Source organism: Antedon bifida, chromosome 2 (assembly GCF_963402885.1).
Source record: "Antedon bifida chromosome 2, ecAntBifi1.1, whole genome shotgun sequence".
NCBI classification, from domain to species: domain Eukaryota; kingdom Metazoa; phylum Echinodermata; class Crinoidea; order Comatulida; family Antedonidae; genus Antedon; species Antedon bifida.
The window spans coordinates 25,815,130-25,835,631 of NC_136227.1; the positions used below are offsets into that span (position 1 = coordinate 25,815,130).

General features: G+C 32.7%; 1 protein-coding gene across 2 annotated transcripts in view; it reads left to right on the top strand.

The window, feature by feature from the left end:
- Positions 1-4,054: 4,054 nt before the first annotated feature.
- The window catches only part of LOC144858776 (voltage-gated potassium channel subunit beta-2-like), a 42,209-nt gene continuing 25,761 nt past the window's right edge, over positions 4,055-20,502 (top strand). Inside the window, exons 1-4 of one of the 2 annotated variants that reach the window (XM_078714889.1) lie at positions 4,055-4,115; positions 5,327-5,473; positions 16,978-17,072; positions 19,756-19,799. In XM_078714889.1, coding sequence (XP_078571015.1) covers positions 17,056-17,072; positions 19,756-19,799 — 61 coding nt within the window. In that variant the 5' untranslated portion in view covers positions 4,055-4,115; positions 5,327-5,473; positions 16,978-17,055. Of the gene's footprint in view, positions 4,116-5,326; positions 5,474-16,977; positions 17,073-19,755; positions 19,800-20,502 lie in introns of those variants that run through there. The other variant, XM_078714890.1, reaches the window with a different exon arrangement.

Sequence of the window (20,502 nt, forward strand, 5' to 3'; positions counted from 1 at the left end):
CCTGAAGCCAAGCTTCTGATCAATAAACGCTCTGGGGCGTTTATTCAAATAAATAGGGTTAAGACTAGAGGTGGGTAATACTGTATACTTTAATCCTCCTCCTAAATACCAAGCCCAATCAATAACCAAATCCCACAAACAAGTATAAAATTAAAAATGTTATTTTGTTGTTATTCAACAAGAAACTTGCGTAAATTGAAACTGTGAAAGCACATGCAGTAGTATACTATAGTATACTATTACTACAGTAAACTCCCCCAATACAGGACTCACTGAAAATTTCCCAATACCAGAGTCCAGACGTCCAAATTTCTTTTTACCATTAAAAGCACATTCTGAATACCAGACTTTCTAGAAAACTAGACATATTTAGGCCCAAAGATGTCCGGTGTTGGGTTGAATGTATTATTACTAGCTAGCTAGGATAGCCTAGGGCCCTAACTAAACAATAGGCCTAGGCTATTTTATTACTTTACAATAAATAGTACATTAATTATAATTAGGCTATATCTCCTCTTCTTCCTCCTTCCACTCAACAAATAAAAGTCGTGCGGCTATTTTGAAAGGATATGTGTCTGATAATAGCTACCAACCGTTTTTTTTAATTATTGAGTACATGTACGGGTACGTGTTTTAAATAAATAGGCCGGGCCGAATCGTCCTTCCTGGGCCGAATCGTCCAGCTACCGCTAGGCCTAGTAGTAGGAGGTCAGTAATTCGCTAGGCCTAGCCACATTATATTATAGGCCTACCTCTAGGCCTAGCTAGGCTAGTTCTTTTGAATGTTTCTTATTTGATCAGTATTGTGACACCTACGTTTTCTATTAAAATTATATTGATTACGATTAGCGCCCTAAATGTGATGAAAGTGTGTTAAATGCCTCACTATTTATATCAGTTTTTTTGTCGCGATGTCTCCTCTCCGCATAATGATGTATCTCTCGTCGATTGTCAATATTGCGCCCGATAGAAGTCACGGAACTCGTGCGTCAACTAGTGTCAACATCCGTTAACTAATTCTTTTGATAGAAACGTAGTGGCCAGGAACAGGGAGGTAAATACCTCCATGGCCAGGAATCTCTAATTTTATTTTCATTTATGGTGTCCTTTGAACCTATTTTGTAAAAGAGTACTGTATACAACATTGAAAATGATTGAATACCATAATGTTTGCCTAAAATTGAAACAAGTGACGCAAATTAGTTATTCAGGATAATCATTTTGGTGGTTGACGCTTATATACAGTGTGACCACGGCCTTTCGTCGTCCATCATGCCCATGTAATGAGGAGGTGAGGGCGCCAAATTTGAATGAAGTTTGTATTGTTTACGTATACAACAGATAGTGTACCTGTTTGTACTATCTTTGACTGTCTAGTCTTAGGCCTATAGTTCTCTGAGTTTTTGTACCTAGCTACATAGGTCAAAATTAAGAGTGCGTGCTCTTTGTTTGTATGAACGTACTCTAGGCTAGTCTAGTCTAGTGTATGACGTTGATCTTTTTAAATAGAGTCGTATATATTATCACACAAGAAGAATCATGAATCTCTCAGTCTAGCCTACCTAACCTAGCCTTGCTTAATTATAATTACCAGGCCTAGGCCTAGGCTATAGGGCCAGGCCTAGTATAGCTAGGCCTAGCTAGCTAGGTAGGAAGCTTGTTTGTTGGTGGGCAAAATCAAATCCCTTTTGCTTGCTTGGCACGCCTCTAAAAAACAAAAACTTGTACTAGACTACTGTCAACAACTGACTAGGCTAGGCCTAGGCCTATTCAACGTTTTCTAAATATATTATGTGTAGGCCTAGGCCTACAGTAGGCCTATCTATCACTATATAATTACTTTTTAAAACATTATTAAACCAGGTCATTCCTGTCTTAAATGTATGTTTTATCATTTATGGTTAATTATGATAAAAAGTAGCTCGCGTCAAATGTTCTCTTTATGGACCGTCTTTAGGCCCATTTACACTAGGATGATAACGATCGACGATAAATAGATAAATATGCATTTTTCATACACAAAACAAAGGAAATCTAAACAATTTTCATCCTAGAACTATAGGAGAACCATATATGCTGCCTTTGATGAAAATTACATTTTCACATGTCCAATCAAATGACGTCATGATCAGTAAGAGCAGAGAGTTGTACCCTGGTAAGAGCTATAATATCGTGGCAATACAATGATGTTATTGTTTTTATTTATTATTTAAAAAAATATTATTTTTATCAATGACTGACAGCATAAATGATTTTCCTATACCGTAGTTCTAAAACGAAAACTTTTCCAATTTATTTTGTTTTATGTAAGAAAAATGTATGTTTATCTATTTATCGTTGATCGTTATCGTCCTATTGTAAATAGGCCTTTAGGCCTAACCTAGCTAGTAGTAGGCCTAGGCTTAATTTTGTAGACCTTGGCCTAGCTGGTAAACATCGGTAACGCACGAACATGGTACGCTGCTACAGTATAGGCTGTATTAATTTTCTTTCTTTTTTAGCAGAATGATCGTCCTTATATTTGTGACCCTCTTGATGAAGTTGCTTTAACTGTTTCGCTCTTGGTCACAGTGGTATGCTGTTCACATATCCATCTCAGTAGTGATGTTCTTTTTATCCCATCTTGTCTAGACCACGCTTTCGATTGCCTTCTGAGTGATCATATTAATCTTCTCTATGTTTTCATCCTCTCTTCTCTCTATGTTCTTATCCATCTGCTGGCACAAAGTGACATTATAGTTCCAATTAGAGACTTGACGACATCTTCCGCCAGCACCAAATCTCAAATGCTGCAACCTTTTTTCTATCTGCTGCTCCGGGTGACCACGTCTCAGAACCATACAATCCAATTGGAAAAACCAGAGAATTCATAATTTTGATTTTTGTATTTCTAGAAATTCCTCGGTCTTTTTAGACATTTGAAGGCCAATTGCTGATGATCTTGTCTAAGGCAAGACATCGTTTTGTTTCAACAGAGTTACAGAGCCTCTCTCCACAACCATTGAGCCTAGGATGATCGACAACCTCTATATCCTCACTGTCGGCTTGAACTTGTTGGTCATTTCTTTTCGCACACACCATCACTTTTGTCTTTTTAACATTAAGGAACAGTCACACCATATTCTTCACTGGAGTTCTTCACTCTTTCTATCAGATCCTGGAGCTCAGTTGCTGATCTTGTCACTGTCCACACTCTTCTGGAGCTCAGTTGCTGATCTTGTCACTGTCCACACTCTTCTGGAGCTCAGTTGCTGATCTTGTCACTGTCCACACTCTTTTCTGATCTGACTGACCAGTGTAATCAGATGTGTAGAGAAACCCATTTCCTCCATGATATTCCATAATTTTGGATGTTGTACACAGACAAAGGCTTCACCGTAATCAATGAAACATAGAAATAGAGGCTGTTGGAACTCTATATTCTTCTCCATCAAGTTCTACAAATTTCCAATTTGATTTCTTCCTTTTCTAAAACCAGATTGTTCGGGTGGTAGTTCATTTTCAAGTATATTTCTTAATCTAGCTGCGAAGACATGGAGCATGATCTTGCTTGCATATGTATGAGATGAGTGAGATTGTACAATTGTTTGCACATTCTCTAGTGTCTCCTTTTTTAAGTAGTGGTTTTAAGGAGTGGTAGAAAAACTGCTTTTTTCCAGTCCAATGGCCATTCTTGGTGAATTATTAGAATCAAATTATATTTCACATTTTGACCATTTAAAGACGAAAAAATTATCGCATTATAGCATTTAAATTGACATAAAATGGAGTTTGTGACCCTAGATTAGATCAGATTAGGGAATGTGGCTTTAAGACTTGGTTTGTTGGCGTTTAACTGTATTTGGTCAGGGATTGGATGGTTCTGGGTTTGATTTCCAGATTTATGTTTTTACAATTTTTTTAAAAAGGTTAGGGCCTATGTTTACAGTTGTGTGTTGAGTTCTCTAAAAAGTGATTTTTACATGCATTGTTTGTTCAATTCTAGATAACTGAGACTGAGATATTAGAGTGATAATAGTAGACATTGACAAATCCCTTGTTTTACTACTTATAGCATAGAATAAGCAAGACTTATGCAAAGAAGGAAACACTTAGATCCTTATTTTAGCATTACAGTAAGTTAAAATTATTAATTTCATTACTAGCCTGGTTGTACTACCAGGGCCATATGCAGTATTTTATTTCGGTTGGTGCGGAGTTATATAATTGGGACCAATTTCATAATATTGAGTACTTTGTAAGCAAACCGAGCAACCATGGGGTGCTAGGGGGCCGCCAAGTTTGCCAAGCTCTTTCTTAGAAAGTTGGTTAATTTCGGTTTACCGGGCATGTATATATATTGATGGTTGATTTGTAATAAAATGCTTAATAACATAATAAACTATCTTCTGCCGGTCACCATCCCGGTATTTCTGTGTCTATGTTTCAGGTTTGGAATATTGCGCTTATGGAAACTTAATTTTTTATACAATTCTGCTGTACAGTATTATATAAAATTGTTTCCTTTGTGTCATTTTTCTTTTAGTTTCAATACAAATGTACGGAGAGTTGGACTAATTGCCAATTATTATAAAGTAGTTACCTTAAGTCTTTGTATTATTTTGCCAAAAAAAGTGAGTGTTCTGCTATAGATACAATATCAGTGGTGAACACTTATTTCTTGCGTATTATTATGTTTTACTGACTGTTAAAAAATAACTGGGTCATTATCAATGTTTATATTTCACATTAAACAATAGATGTTTTTAATAAACCTGAAGCTACCATTTAAAATTATGTAAAATATAGTATTATATTCTGATTACAAGTGTGTTGAATTGTTTGGAGACTTGTAATTACATTTTAAAAATGAAGAATTTCTTTAACATAATTAGTTACATTAAAAATGATGTATATTTTTTTAAATTTTAATTTTTTGTAAAAAATATTGATTGTAAACAATTATTAATTACAATACAGTAATATTAAAGGTTTAGTTCAAAACATGCCACACGATTACTTATCTATTTGTCTATAAAATATCTGAATAATTGTGTTATTTTTAACTTGTATAAAATTAGCCACAGCCACAAGTCAACCTGTGTAATCATAATGAAGAGCTTATGCTTCAGCAAAGCCCATTCGCACAAATTATGCGCCTCAACTCCACACACCATATTCCCATTGAAATTTTATTTATTTACTCCACCCAATCAAGCATAGCATAGTGAGTGGTTTCTGGATATCGGAGTCTAAGATATTAATATTCATTATGGGCAGTTTATTGACTAGATTCGTTGAAGCGTAACCAGTTAAGTAATCAATGTGTTGTATGTACTCTTCGCAGCAAAGAGGACATGGATTGAGATTGACCAAGCTGGCACATCACAGAATTTCTTGTCTGCCTGCGTTCGGCTCCTCACGTTCACATTAATACACGCAGAGATATCTCCACGCATGTAGGCTTAATCGCACTGGATAATAACTTCTACAGGTAAGTGGAATACTATTCAAATTGAAGGCTTAATTTAATAATACGGAAAAAATGAATGCTCATTAAAAATTGCTTTGCGATAATATTAAAGTGTTTTACACATTGATTAGTTCAGGTTGACTAAATAAATGTTAAAAGTGCACCTTTCCCAAAACTGTATACTGTAATTTATTATTATAGCATTAAATTGTTGTATTCGCATAATTAAAAAATTTATTTTATATGTATCAGTTTACTACTTATCTTTTGAATAAAGCCAATAGTACAGTAGGCCTACTAATGCATTCTGCTGTGTTTTTAAAAACATTTTTAGTGTACATGTTTTAAGCAATGCTTTTTCTATGTAAAAATTGTTACTTAGTAATTATGTGGTGGAAGTGTTGGGTTGAAATGTTACATCAAAGTGCATGTTTTTTATTTGAGGACTAACAGTATGTGGCTTTATCATTTTAAAATTAGATTTTCTAATGACATTAAAAATCATAATTTTAAAATTTCACATTTTTAAAATTCTCTAATTTTTAGAAAGTAATAACTATTATATCAAGTCCCATTCCCTATACAATTTCTGACGTTTTGTAAAAATAATGCATAATGTTATTTTAAAAACATTAAACCAGGTTATTAAATGTATGTTTTTATGGTAAATTATGTTAAAAAGAGAGAAAAGATCTGTTCTTGCCAGAATCCGTTAATACAGATTCGGGAAAACCCAGCATTTTTGCTGAAAAGTTATAATTCTTCCATTTGTTTTGGCCTTCACGATCTATCAAAAGTGGGTGAATCGCAGACGAAAAACGGAAGTACCAATCTCAAGATTTCTCACGGTTCGCTTTATGCGTGTATGAAAAAGTGTAATAAATTAGGAGATCAATCTATATGGTTATGGGTATGAACGATTTTGATGATTATATTTTTTAAAGGTGGATACGTAATTAACAAATGGTGTATGCTTGATACACTGTACAGTACTGTACAAAATAGCATTACATGCCACAAGTGCATGCTTGCTACACTGTACAGTACTGTACAAAATAGCATTACATGCCACAAGTCCATGCTTGCTACACTGTACAGTACTGTACAAAATAGCATTACATGCCACAAGTGCATGCTTGCTACACTGTACAGTAATGTACATAAATGCATTACATGCCACAAGTACATGCTTGCTACACTGTACAGTACTGTACAAAATAGCATTACATGCCACAAGTACATGCTTGCTACACTGTACAGTAATGTACATACTGTAAATGCATTACATGCCACAAGTACATGCTTGCTACACTGTACAGTACATAATAAATGCATTACATGCCACAAGTGCATGCTTGCTACACTGTACTGTACATAAATGCATTACATGCCACAAGTGCATGCTTGCTACACTGTACAGTAATGTACATAAATGCATTACATGCCACAAGTACATGCTTGCTACACTGTACAGTAATGTACATAAATGCATTACATGCCACAAGTACATGCTTGCTACACTGTACAGTACTGTACATAAATGCATTACATGCCACAAGTGCATGCTTGCTACACTGTACAGTAATGTACATAAATGCATTACATGCCAAAAGTACATGCTTGCTACACTGTACAGTAATGTACATAAATGCATTACATGCCACAAGTGCATGCTTGCTACACTGTACAGTAATGTACATAAATGCATTACTTGCCACAAGTGCATGCTTGCTACACTGTACAGTAATGTACATAAATGCATTACTTGCCACAAGTGCATGCTTGCTACACTGTACTGTACATAAGTGCATGTTTGCTACACTGTACAGTACTGTACATAAATGCATTACTTGCCACAAGTACATGCTTGCTACACTGTACTGTACATAAAGTGCATGTTTGCTACACTGTACTATAGAGAGTAGCATTACATGCCACATTTCTACTTAATACTGTACAGTACAGAAGAGCATTACATGACACATGTCTATGCTTGATACTGTACAGTACAGAATATCATTACATGCCACAAGTACATACTTGTTACACTGTACAATACTGTACAAAATAGCATTACATGTCACAAGTACATACTTGTTACACTGTACAATACTGTACAAAATAGCATTACATACCACAAGTACATGCTTGTTACACTGTACAAAATAGCATTACATGCCACAAGTACATGCTTGTTATACTGTACAGTACTGTACAAAATAGCATTACATGCCACAAGTACATGCTTGTTATACTGTACAGTACTGTACAAAATAGCATTACATGTCACAAGTACATGCTTGTTACACTGTACTGTACAAAATAGCATTACATGTCACAAGTACATGCTTGTTACACTGTACTGTACAAAATATCATTACATGCCACAAGTACATACTTGTTACACTGTACAATACTGTACAAAATAGCATTACATACCACAAGTACATGCTTGTTACACTGTACAAAATAGCATTACATGCCACAAGTACATGCTTGTTACACTGTACAAAATAGCATTACATACCACAAGTACATGCTTGTTACACTGTACAAAATAGCATTACATGCCACAAGTACATGCTTGTTATACTGTACAGTACTGTACAAAATAGCATTACATGTCACAAGTACATGCTTGTTACACTGTACTGTACAAAATAGCATTACATGCCACAAGTACATGCTTGTTACACTGTACAGTACTAAATAGCATTACATGCCACAAGTACATGCTTGTTATTTTGTACAATACTGTACAAAATAGCATTACATACCACAAGTACATGCTTGTTAAACTGTACAATACTGTACAAAATAGCATTACATGCCACAAGTACATGCTTGTTAAACTGTACAATACTGTACAAAATAGCATTACATGCCACAAGTACATGCTTGTTACACTGTACAATGCTGTACAAAATAGCATTACATGCCACATGTCCATGCTTACTGATTATCCTTCAAACCTGTGTACATAATGATATGCACAACTTTACTATTCATTATAATTTAATGCGATAATGTATTACTATTTATTATTGCCATACTATTTTAAGAAATCATACCGTACATAGTATTAAATAAATTGTTCTCCATATTAGTCCTGAAATAGTCAAAAGGTAAATGTATTGCCAATCCATTAGTTTATTGATGACTAGTCATGCATCATATACTAATAGATCTTAGGGGTTAATAGTTAATTTAAGTATGAGTTTTCTGCAATTATTAGACTCGTTTTCCCAAAGGGTATAATATTTATTATTTGATATTTTTGTTATAAATAGCAAAGGATTTTTGGGCAGAAGGCCCTACCCGAATTTAAGAATATTGTATGGCTGATGAAACCATGCTTGATGAGGCTGTGCTTGTTGAGACTGCACGCTTAAAGACTAAGGATTTACAATGTTTGACAGAATGCTCTTGATAAGATCGTACTTGTCACCAGTCCTATGCTAAAATACTGTATGGCATAGTGTAAACAAAATACTGTAGCACTGTAATAATAATAATAACTGGTACTTGATATAGCGCATTATGCTGAAAGCCTCAATGCGCTTTACATAGACAGAAAAAATTTAGAAAATTACAAATTAAAAAGGTGGGTTTTGAGGAGAGATTTGAAGACACTGGTGGAAGTAGCCTGACGGACTATAAATTGTTGTATTTTCAGGAATGATCATCCTAGTGATGAGTTCAAATCTAATTGAAGTTATCTCCTGTAATTGTATAATCTTGTTAACTGTAACTAACTTAATATACAATTTCTTTGAACTTGCAGTACACCAGCTATTACTGTAAATTGCATGGAAAGTACATTACAATGTAAAATATCAGAACAAATAATAATATTAGTATCACTACATTAGGGATAGCAATCATAATAATGTTATAAAAAAATTATGATATTTTATTCATATTTGACATAATGGATAATTGAACAAACCTCAGCAGATTGTTAATTACATTTACTCAATAAACAACATTTTCAGGTTTCTGTTTTCCATTAACAGTTTTAAAAGTTTTTTCCAGTTAAAGATACTGTACTACCATATTTATTCGAATAAACTCCCCGCTTTGAATACCCTCCCCCTTCCCTCCTCCATCATAGTCATAGAACATCATTTGAAATTAATCTCTGAGGTATTCATTTATCTCCTCAAATAAACACCCCGCTATTATTATGCATACAGTACACATTTCTATGTAGTAGAATTCATTGATTGATCTATCACTTTACCAAGCATTTTGATACAATTATAATATTAATTGTGTTGTATTTTTAAAGATCTAAGTGGTATTTATTTGATTACATGGTATTTTTACCATATTGCACCCCCAAAAATAAACGCCTCCTCGCCCCCATAAAAACCCTCCTGAACAATAAATACCGCTGGACATTTATTCAAATAAATAATACCTGTATCAGGGACAATACCACCTATTGGACAGTGATTATTAAAGCTCTCTTCCTCTCACTAGAAAAACTTAACTCAAATGGATCCAGGCCATGTAATTGTGTGCCATTTCTATTATTATATATTTTTTATTCTATATTTTTTAATTTCAAAGATTTTTAAATTATTCTTCATTTCCTACTAATACAGGTTCATCAAAGTTTGGTAAAATCACATCACAGCCTTACTGTAAGAATTTTCAAAATAGTAATTATTTTCTCATTTTGAAATGCAGTCTGATAAAAATGTAAACAACCTCACTTCTTTTCCAACATTTTATAATAGCATTTTCTTGCATAACTGTGTGCAAAAAAATGTTTAAAATACATTGCAATTTGACACCTTATATTTATGAGCCTAGATGTTGAAATGTCTGTGTCAACAAAATAACATATATAAATATGTACTCAATCGTGCAATGCACACCACTAACTGCCAACAAGAAAATTAATTAATTCATGCATATTACTACCTGCAGGCTTATTTTGTATATATATATATATTCACCAGTAATTCGAACATGATATCTATGTTTTATGTCATAGAGAAAAGCATGTTATTGAGCGTACAGTAATATTAGAAGCTTAGCATGTTCTTTTATTTCCAACGTCAAAGATATTGGACTAACTTTATTTTTCGTCAAATGTAGATTTCTACAGTGTCCAAAAATCCCAATATAGAGTTACACATCAAGTTACTGTAAAAACACGTCCAGACGTAATAAAGTACTATTGACATTCATAGGCCAAAATATCTTAAATTTAAAGTTTAATACCTTTTCTTTATGTGCAATCAATGATACAAGTCATCTCAGTGCTCAGTCAGTGTTTTTAGTGGTTGGAATGACCAAAACGTAGTATTGTCTTCAGTACCATAGTGAGTGTCAAATACTGCTGGAAATAAGGTGCAAACCTATCTTGTACATACTATAGGTTGTCCTATACTTAAGGTGATAATGTTATAATTCTTTACAATTTTAATGACTTCAATATTATATAATTTCAAATAATATGTTCATTACAATCTAATCAATATACATAATGATAGGTAACTGGTGGGCACAGCATATAAGTACATTTTCAATTAGAAAGAATAAATTGTCTTACACAAGATACTCAAACCACCAAATGTACATTTGAACATGTTTTTCTTTGTACAGTTTTCATTTTATTTTATCCTACAAAATAAATGTATGTTCCATGTGCTCTATTTGTCTGTATCAGGCAGACTGTAACAAATATTTTCTGCATTGTTGCTTTACATCTAAATATCGTTTTGTTGCATAAGAGCAGCAACCCCGACGTTGTCATCCATCATACTCAATGTATTTTATTCCGTTCACATAATCCTTCGTCCATATCACCACAGAATATTACGATTTACTTAATTTACGATGCATGTTTTTTTTCTCGACACACGTTTAAAAATGGACGGACTGTTTCCGATCATGTCATACTTACATTACAGTGTACTAAGACATGAAAATATAAATAACATTCTAGTTTCAAATGATGTAATTAGTGAACATTATATATATATTGATAATAAAATTGGAATAGTTTGATGACATTATTTTATTAGCAATTTTGTAATGAAAGTTCTCGCATCAATGAATGTTAATATCTTGTTTTGTAAGATTATTCAGAATACAATTTTGACAGGTTGGTAAGTTACCTATAATTGAGAATATAGGGAGAATATGTATTTTAATCATACTTATTATAAGATAGAATATATTTTTTCTGTTCTGTTGAATTCTCATTTATGAGCTTCAAAGTGCTGAGAATAGAAGCGGTAAAAATGGTTCCAATCCTCCTCATCATTTTTTTTCTTACTTTTATTTATTGATTCTTTCTTTTGTTTGTGAAAAGTGCAGACAACCATTATTACTGTATTGCCATCGTCTTCATCATCTTTTACGCTATTCGTCTTTAGGTAGACATCACATACACTATCGTTTCCATGACTCTTTCACTTTAGTGATCCGAAAGTCTTGTCATTAATTTTTCGAATGATGCATTTTATTTTGTTAGTTCTTCGATTATGTTTCCTACCCAGATAGTTTTTTGTCAGTATGTAAACTGTTTTTTTACGTTTTTGTAAAAATCCAAATTATCTAAAATCGTCTTTGTCCTGGATCAATAGAATCTAACCAGGTAAAATTTGTTTTTAAAAATGTTTGTACACAGTACAGTACTTTCATAATGAAACTTTAAAGACGTATGTAATTTGTTTCCAATATTGGAGTACACTTTCATATCATTTAAATACAATTTTGTAAGCCTTTTAGATGTTGGTATTTCCTTAGGTGAAGTATAAATCTTCAATGCAACCTACAGTTTTTGAGATTTTAATACGAAGGTAAATTCCAGGATTATTTTCTAGAGTAAATGCAAATTTCTGTACATTGATGGCATTCCAATATGCGTCTGTTTGACATAAACTGGCAAGCAATCTTACAGTAATTCTAGAAATTGATTTCAGATCACTTTTTAACTAAAACATGAATTGTTCGGTGGCTTTGGTGTTTTAGTACAGAAAGTACAGTAGATTATATTGAGTTTTTCAAAAGCAATACTGCAAAATAAAAATTAATCAAGCTAAATGGTTTACAATTTTCTATAAAAATATGCTTCAATGAAACAGATTCACTCGTATAATCACTATCATTTTCTTATCTTGAAAAAATCTTAGGAGTGTAGACTGACATTAACGTTTACCACATTGTTATTGGGTAAAGAAACTTTTTGCTACACAGAAACTTCAAAACAACAAAATATGCATTTGATGGCCTACATGAATTGAGTAGTTTGAGAGAATCGGTCGCCAGCCCGGCGTTGCAACAAATTGTCAAAATACTTACTGTAACGTGCAACTGAATTTTCAGTGCAATAGAAGTATACCATGTGATACAAAAATTTACCAATCAATGGCAAGGATACACTTCATGTGTGTGGTATCAAGATATCTTTGATTTTCTAACTTTAAGACCATGATAGAATTTACTATAACAATTTCATTCAGAGCCAAACCAAAAAAAAAGTGTTCTCACTAATGAATGAAAACAGCACAAAGTATAAATCAACTCGTAAAGTGGCATGACATTAAAGATCTGGTAGACGTTGAGTCGTCACGCAATATTATTCGTTGTCATTGTTACTTATTAACAATTTTCTCTCTGAAGATTACATCATTGAGAACGTATTGTCGCGGCCGTTAAATTCAAAAACAAGCTATTTTTACATACGTTTTTATTGTTATTGGGTTTTTTTTGTTACTTTATTTTGTTGGGTGTTTTTTTTAATCCATAAATATAGATTTAGTGACCTTCAACATTGTAGTAATGTGTTTATGACATCATGAATGTTGTTTATGTTTAATTATAAATTCTACAACCTTATTTCTATAAATAGATCAAACAAATTTTACAAGAATGTTGTTCTTTCCATATTTTAAAACCGAAGAGAGCCGAAGAATCAAAATTGAAAAAAAAACTTGCCTTGCTGTAATACCCCTTTCAAACCAACCAATTTAGAAACACCCAAACACCATTACCATAATTTTACATACCTGGCAAGTAGAAGCATAACTAAACTAAAGAAAGTTTTAAGTATGGGAACATCCGATCAAAAGTAATTTGACTATTCTAGAGATAACAATTTTTACATTTCGATGGAGGTGAGCGCTATCGAAATGTAAAAATTGTTGTTCAATTTTTTATGAACTGTATAATTCTTTTTTTCTCAAGTTATAGGTAAATATCAACTTAAAAATGAAAATTTTATCAGAAATGTTTTTCCGCATAATTGTAAATTCTTTACGTATTGATCGATAAACATAATCTTGATTGAGATCTGTTGTGCTAAAATTTCAACCAATTCTATTTAGAATTATTATGATATTACTGATTTCCATGACAACCCTATTCATGAATTTCTCTGACTAATTTTCAAATTTGTTTTTATTATTATCTCGATTAATAAATGCATTTTTTTCTTAGATGATTCATTGATGCCAATGAAATATTATTGCTTGTCTTTTTTAGCTAAACTAGCACTTGATAGAAAAATATATGTGTACGTAGAAAGTATTTTTATTATTTCTATTTAAATTTGAACAAATATTAGATTATTCTTTTAATAAATTTCAATAATTCAATTTAATACAAAGGCAAGATGCTTTACTCTCATTTCCTCATCCTTCGGATGGGACGTAAAGCCATTGGTCCCGTTCACGTTAAAGAACTTATTGGTACACTATTTGCAAAGAGTAGGGGATCGTCTCCCGGTGTGCTAATCTAGTAGGCACTGCAATTTGAATTTTCTCAGTTTCCACTTTAAGCTTGAGGACAAATGTTATACCTAAAGCCTGGTTTCCATAAAATCGCTACACGACAGAGCGTAGCGATTCTATGGAAACGCTAGAATTTATCGGGGATCTAATACGCGAGCGCTAAATATTCTTTGGTACGCGTATACGATTCATCGCCGACAAAATCAGCAAAGTTGAACATGGTTGAACTTTGCCGATTTGACTGCGATGAATCGGGGAGCCTTCCCGATTGCGTCCGCGAAATCTGTGCGTGTAGCGATTTTAATGGAAACGCTGTAGCGATTTTATGGAAACCAGGCTTTACTGGCTTTATACCTTATATTATACATTTAATTTAATACAAAATGTAAGAGAATGCTGTTTGTCATTGATATGAATATAGCAATGAGGATGCATTTTACTTTGTGTATGCAAATCAAATACAGTATACAAATAATGAATGTTATGAGTTGAATGGGGAGAATACTTTCACAAGTTAAAAGATAGACTGTTCTATTCAACAAGGTGAATGATTACAAACATTCAATATTTGTACTGTCTAGAGTAAACTTTTAATCAACTACTGTAATTAACAGTCCATCTAAATCAAATGTTGAAGCCTAAGCCATGCAAAAATGTGTCGCTCCGATTATTTTTGACGCAACATCAGTTTTATGGAAAGCATGCACCACAGGTTCCCTGTTGTTCAATATTCAGACACACTGTCTACCGCACAAAAATACAAAGAATCGACTGCAAAGTACCTTCAATCATTGAAATGGAAGGAAATAATCCAAGGCACATGATAGGGATCAACCAATCAAAAGACAAAGATGTACTTGGATATGTTAAAATAGAATATTTAGTAAATGTTATAATAAAATGAACAGAATAAAGGCAAAGCACCTATGAATGAATGATATGAATTCCTTATTTATGAAACTAGATCAAACTTTTTAACCTTTTTACGGGACGGAATCATAAACTAAATCACACGACTTGACCATAGTATAAAAAATATCTGATATTACTACAAACGAAATGTTCGTGCATTCATGATATTTCCAATGCAATTATGTTTTGTAGTACTGCTGGTAAATCATGATATGGGTGTTTGTAACTGATTACTTACAATATTTTGTATCTCATTTTTACCATGAGTGGGAGTTCCTGAACTAAACAACTTAAGCAAAGTACCGATAACACTAAAAAAAGAATTATTGATCAATAAATCACGAATTGTAATGTTAAATTGAAAGTTTCTATGAATTCTCATGAATTTATTGTTGTTGCAGTAATTTTATTTTGTTCTTTTTCATGTACAGTCAACTCTCACACACACTGCTGGCACAAGACATCTTATTTTCCAAAATTGTGTTTTTTTTCGGGAAGATCTTCTATTTGTATTCTGATAAGTCTTAAATAAAATCACCGGGGTACCGCAAGGGATCCCGTCGTGACCCAGGGTGGTATTGCAAAACTTTCCGTCATGATATAGTAAATGGTTGCTTAAGATAATATTAGAATCTTACCAGATTATCTTTTTTTTTTGCCTTTTATGGTATCCTGCTTTTATTTTAATTGTGATATACTTTTAAAGATTCTATTGCATACTGTTTGTTTCTTACGCTTTAATTTTTAAGTCAAATGTCTTATTAAGATGAAATTGTATCTGCTTTGAAGCTAGTAGATGAAAATGGATAAACACAATATTCTAATGCTTGCAAGCCTATGACGGGTTTATCCAATACCAGTAGCTTAATTTTATATAGCTAATTAAACAAATAACAACATCTAATTATAATAATTGATTAGGTGAATTGATTAATATCCATAACCTAATTCACACCTTTCAACTGGTCAAGTAACAATGATACGCAACAAACTATCACTGATGTCAAATAATGCAATTCAATTGATTAGTTATAATTTCTAGCCAAATAAACGCCATCGTAACGATTGGATCTCCTTTTAGCACTTGTTTTACGATGAACCGCGAAAGACATTGTTGAAATCGACCTACCGTTTAGCATGGTGCTTCATCAAGCAATTTCTCAAGTTAACCGACAACAAATATAAAAATGTTAACACATATCTTTCAAAGCTTTTTATAACGGGTTGTTAGTTGAGAGCGAATGACAGTTCCGTGTTGTTACGGCACCCAAGGGATTCATCTTCGTTCCGGTTTCTCTAGTTTTTCTTTATTCAAAACCATTTGGCTATTTATCTACATCATTCGATTAATGTGTATTGTTGAAGAAACTAATCGAACAACTGGACGGCTGTTTAATTAAGATAAAATAAATGTATGCTGGTTGAATGGTCATTATGTGCAAATTTTCATATTATAGAGTTTATCCTTTTTTCCCCTTAATGTGGCATTTCTTAGTATACAGTACATGTTTTAATGATCATAATTACTATAGCTTTTCTTATCATTATAGTCCCAGTTTAATTTCTTGTACGAGGAATCCCATTCAAATTTTTCAAAAATTCTTGTACAGAAAATACAGAAAAAAACACTATACGTTTTAAAAAAAAATTTTTTTTTATTGTGCATAAAATAACCATCTGGGCATTAAAATCAATGTTTTTATGCATTACCATCTCAGGCCACATGTGGTATCACATATACTATATAACAGTAATATAATATTAATAAGGTATGATCCATAAATACAGCATTGTCATTTTAGAGAGATAATTCATGAATGTGATACTTATGTATTTTATTTATTTATTTTTATTTTGCAGCAAAGAAAGCATGATCAGTTAATGATGGTGTAGGCTTCCTTCACCAGATGCTGTGAAGAGGAACTTTAATAGAACACCATGGATATGCAATATAGGTAATACATTTTAAATTTCATAGTTCAGGAAAAAATATTTTATATTTACTTTAGGTGTAAATTTATGACATTCATCATGGAGTAAAGTACGTCTCCATGCATTAATAAACCATTTTTTAAACACCAATCACGGACTATCCATGAATCTTTTAAATGGGCCACCGGGCCAGTACACCTTTTGTTTATTGTGGCCATCAACAATTTAAACATATATTTACATTTTCTTTGAAAAATTAACTGACCATGGTTTTACAGGTTTGTGTGTTTTACTGGCTGGCCTGTACTAAACCGCACAGCACAACACAATTTAAGAAATCAAAATGTTGAGACTGTATCTAGATATTAAACGATTCACCGATTGCGATTGTTCATTATTTAGTTCTGATCTCGTGATCAGGCTTTCGAGCACAATGCTCGTCGTATTGCTTATATCCTTAGGAAAGACATTTTACTTACGTTAGCCTCTCTCCACCCTGGGTACCTGGTTTAGGTCAAAGCACAAACTGTGCTGATTACTGATGGCAACATAATAAAGTATGTTTCCAGTGTGTTTGATCAAAATAACCGGGGTAATAATGTGAAAGCGTCATTTAAATGTATTTGGAATTGGCGTTATATAAATGAATACATTATTATTAGTTTTCATAGTTCACTTACACTACAGTATCAAACCTGATTGATTATCATGCGATTCATGCAGTGTGGCGTCAGGGTCAGTGAACCGTGGGTTTTAAATTCTTCATTTATCGATTGTTGTGAGCTCCGATCATCTACGTAGTCTCCTTCTATTAAATTGATTACATTTTAATTAAAACCTTTTTTACTACTTTCACTAGTTCAAACCTAATTTTAACATTGATAAATAAATGTAAACAACAATAGGTTTTTTTTTATTATAGACCTCACAGTAATATGTATAGTGACATGCAGTGAATTATTGATATTTTTTTTTTGTCTTTTGAGAGATAAACTCATCTTTATTTCCATTTCAGTACTACATATACAGATAAAAATTGTAACAATTGTAATATGTATTACAAACATTTCTTTGCAACCAAAATTGTTTTTGTTTATTTCTATGCTTTTTTTAAATACAGTATACTGAATTAATGTTTCATTTTTACAATTATAATAAAATATGTATATACATAATTATTGATATTTATTTTATTCCATTTCATGCCCTTGTGAAAAATAAATATAAGTAAACATTGTAAAAGCTGAATAGAAATTGAACAGCAAAAATTGTTAGTGGTGCCCTAAAAAAGTAGAGGGAAAAAATATTAAATTAAAGAGAATATGCAAGAAGAATGCTATATTTATTATACAATACCTGTAGCATGGAACTATACATTTACATTTTTTTTTTTAATAACACAACATAAAATGTAACCATTTTTAATTAATTAAATCATGTTTTAATAATTATATATCTTTATTACATAGAGATACAAACTACATGAATAAAATGTTATTGAGTATTATTCATAAAAAAATGAAAAAGACTGAATAAGCAATAAGGGTATTATTCATACAGTATGCTTACTTAATTAAAAATAATAATTAAAATCGTTGAAACTGTTGAATTACTTGAGTCATAAAGTATAATATCTAGAGATAGATTACTTATTTTATGTGTATAAACTAATTATGTCCGTATACAGTCCTTGAGATTACCTTTGGGATCTAAGGCTAGTCATGCATTGAAAAATGTTCTCAAATATCAAAATAATATGAGGCAATATATTTAAACTTGCCTATTTAATTAACGCAACATGAAAAAAAAAATAGGACTGGGAATGACGAAATGAATGGATGGATATGGACATTTCAGGCTGTTTTCTATACTGACATATACTGACTAAATAAAAGTACAGTAAAAGCCAACTCAGACAGCGTCGTACGTCACATGTCTCGTCGGGAGAAAAATAAACATGTTTATTAGTTCACCCGACGACCTAAAAACTAAGCCTGATGCTTTCTCAAGACGACTCGTCTCATCATGCTGCAACTCAAACAGCAACGACGAGTCAAGACGACTCGTCAGGTCTCATGGTCTGACGATGTCTGAGTTTGCCTTAAGTTTTACCTGTTTCTCTATATAATTGAAATCCATTTAGAAAAGTTCTTCATTAAATATACCACCAGAATAGAATATGATTTATTGCTAATATTTTAATTGGCTTGATATTATCTTTATTGATTGTCATTCTACCTCTTAATTTAAGTTTGATTTCAGATAACATCCGTGATCAGAATCTCAATTCTGGACAATTTACCAACTGAAATAGACTTCTAACAGAAAGCTATGTTTCTTTGCTCTGTGTTTTCAAAGGCATTTTACTTAATAGTATCAGTTTAGTAGCATGTAAAAAGGCAGTCTGAGTGCTTTCGGGTTAGGTTGTTAAACACCCTTAATTTTATTTTGGTTCCTCCACAAACCAGTGCAACGTTATCTTGGATATTAGCCAAGAATCTAACAACAGGACACTGAGCTCACATTGCCAAGATAGAAACATGTATTACAGTCCTTTGATCTTATGTCTGGTTGCCAAATACCAACAGTACTTTACTATATTATACCACACCCTCATGTCCTTTGAAGTATTTACCATTTGCTGTATTAATATAGTCAATTGTTTATTTGAGGTTTAAATTGTTTTCAATGTTTTTTTTTCTACAGAAATCTAGGCAGGGCAGGGCTAAGGGTATCATGCTTAGGATTAGGTAAGTACTGTATTCTAAAGCATTCATTAACAACAAGATTTACAGGTTTCCATGTTCTTTGTGTAAAGCATCTAACAGCAACGTCATTAGCTTTCCAATGATTGACACCGTGTACATTTGATAATGGTCGTCGTCAGTCCTGTAACAAACCATATTAAGAAACACAATATAACCGGGTGCTGGTCAACATTAGATTTAATTTTAACACCTTTCAAACCCCAGCCTTATAATTATGCATTGATTAGATCTACAGGGATCCTAAACCAACCCACTACGAGAGACAACAAAAAATACAATAATCAAATACAAGAATAAGTATAAGTAGGTAAGCAATTAAACAAAACAATACTCAAGCAAATCTCATAGTCAGACCAAAGTCCACAATGCTGGATCCATGGAAAGACATAGACTTCCGCTCCACACTGTTCAGCTCCGGCCTCCACTTCTCAGGAATTATCAGCTGCAATACACTGTCCCGACGTTTTCTTCTCCCGGCAAACAACTACAACGTACACAACAAAAACAAGCCGCTTTAACGCACACCCATGACGTTCACTGAAACGTTTTAACAAATTATGTTAAGTCAAACAATGTTGAACGAAAATCGTTCCACCCCACCAATCCACCTTTGGGGTCTCTACCGGTTATAAGCTCTGTGGTATTTATACATGCCGATCATCTCACACGCGTACCATAATCCACA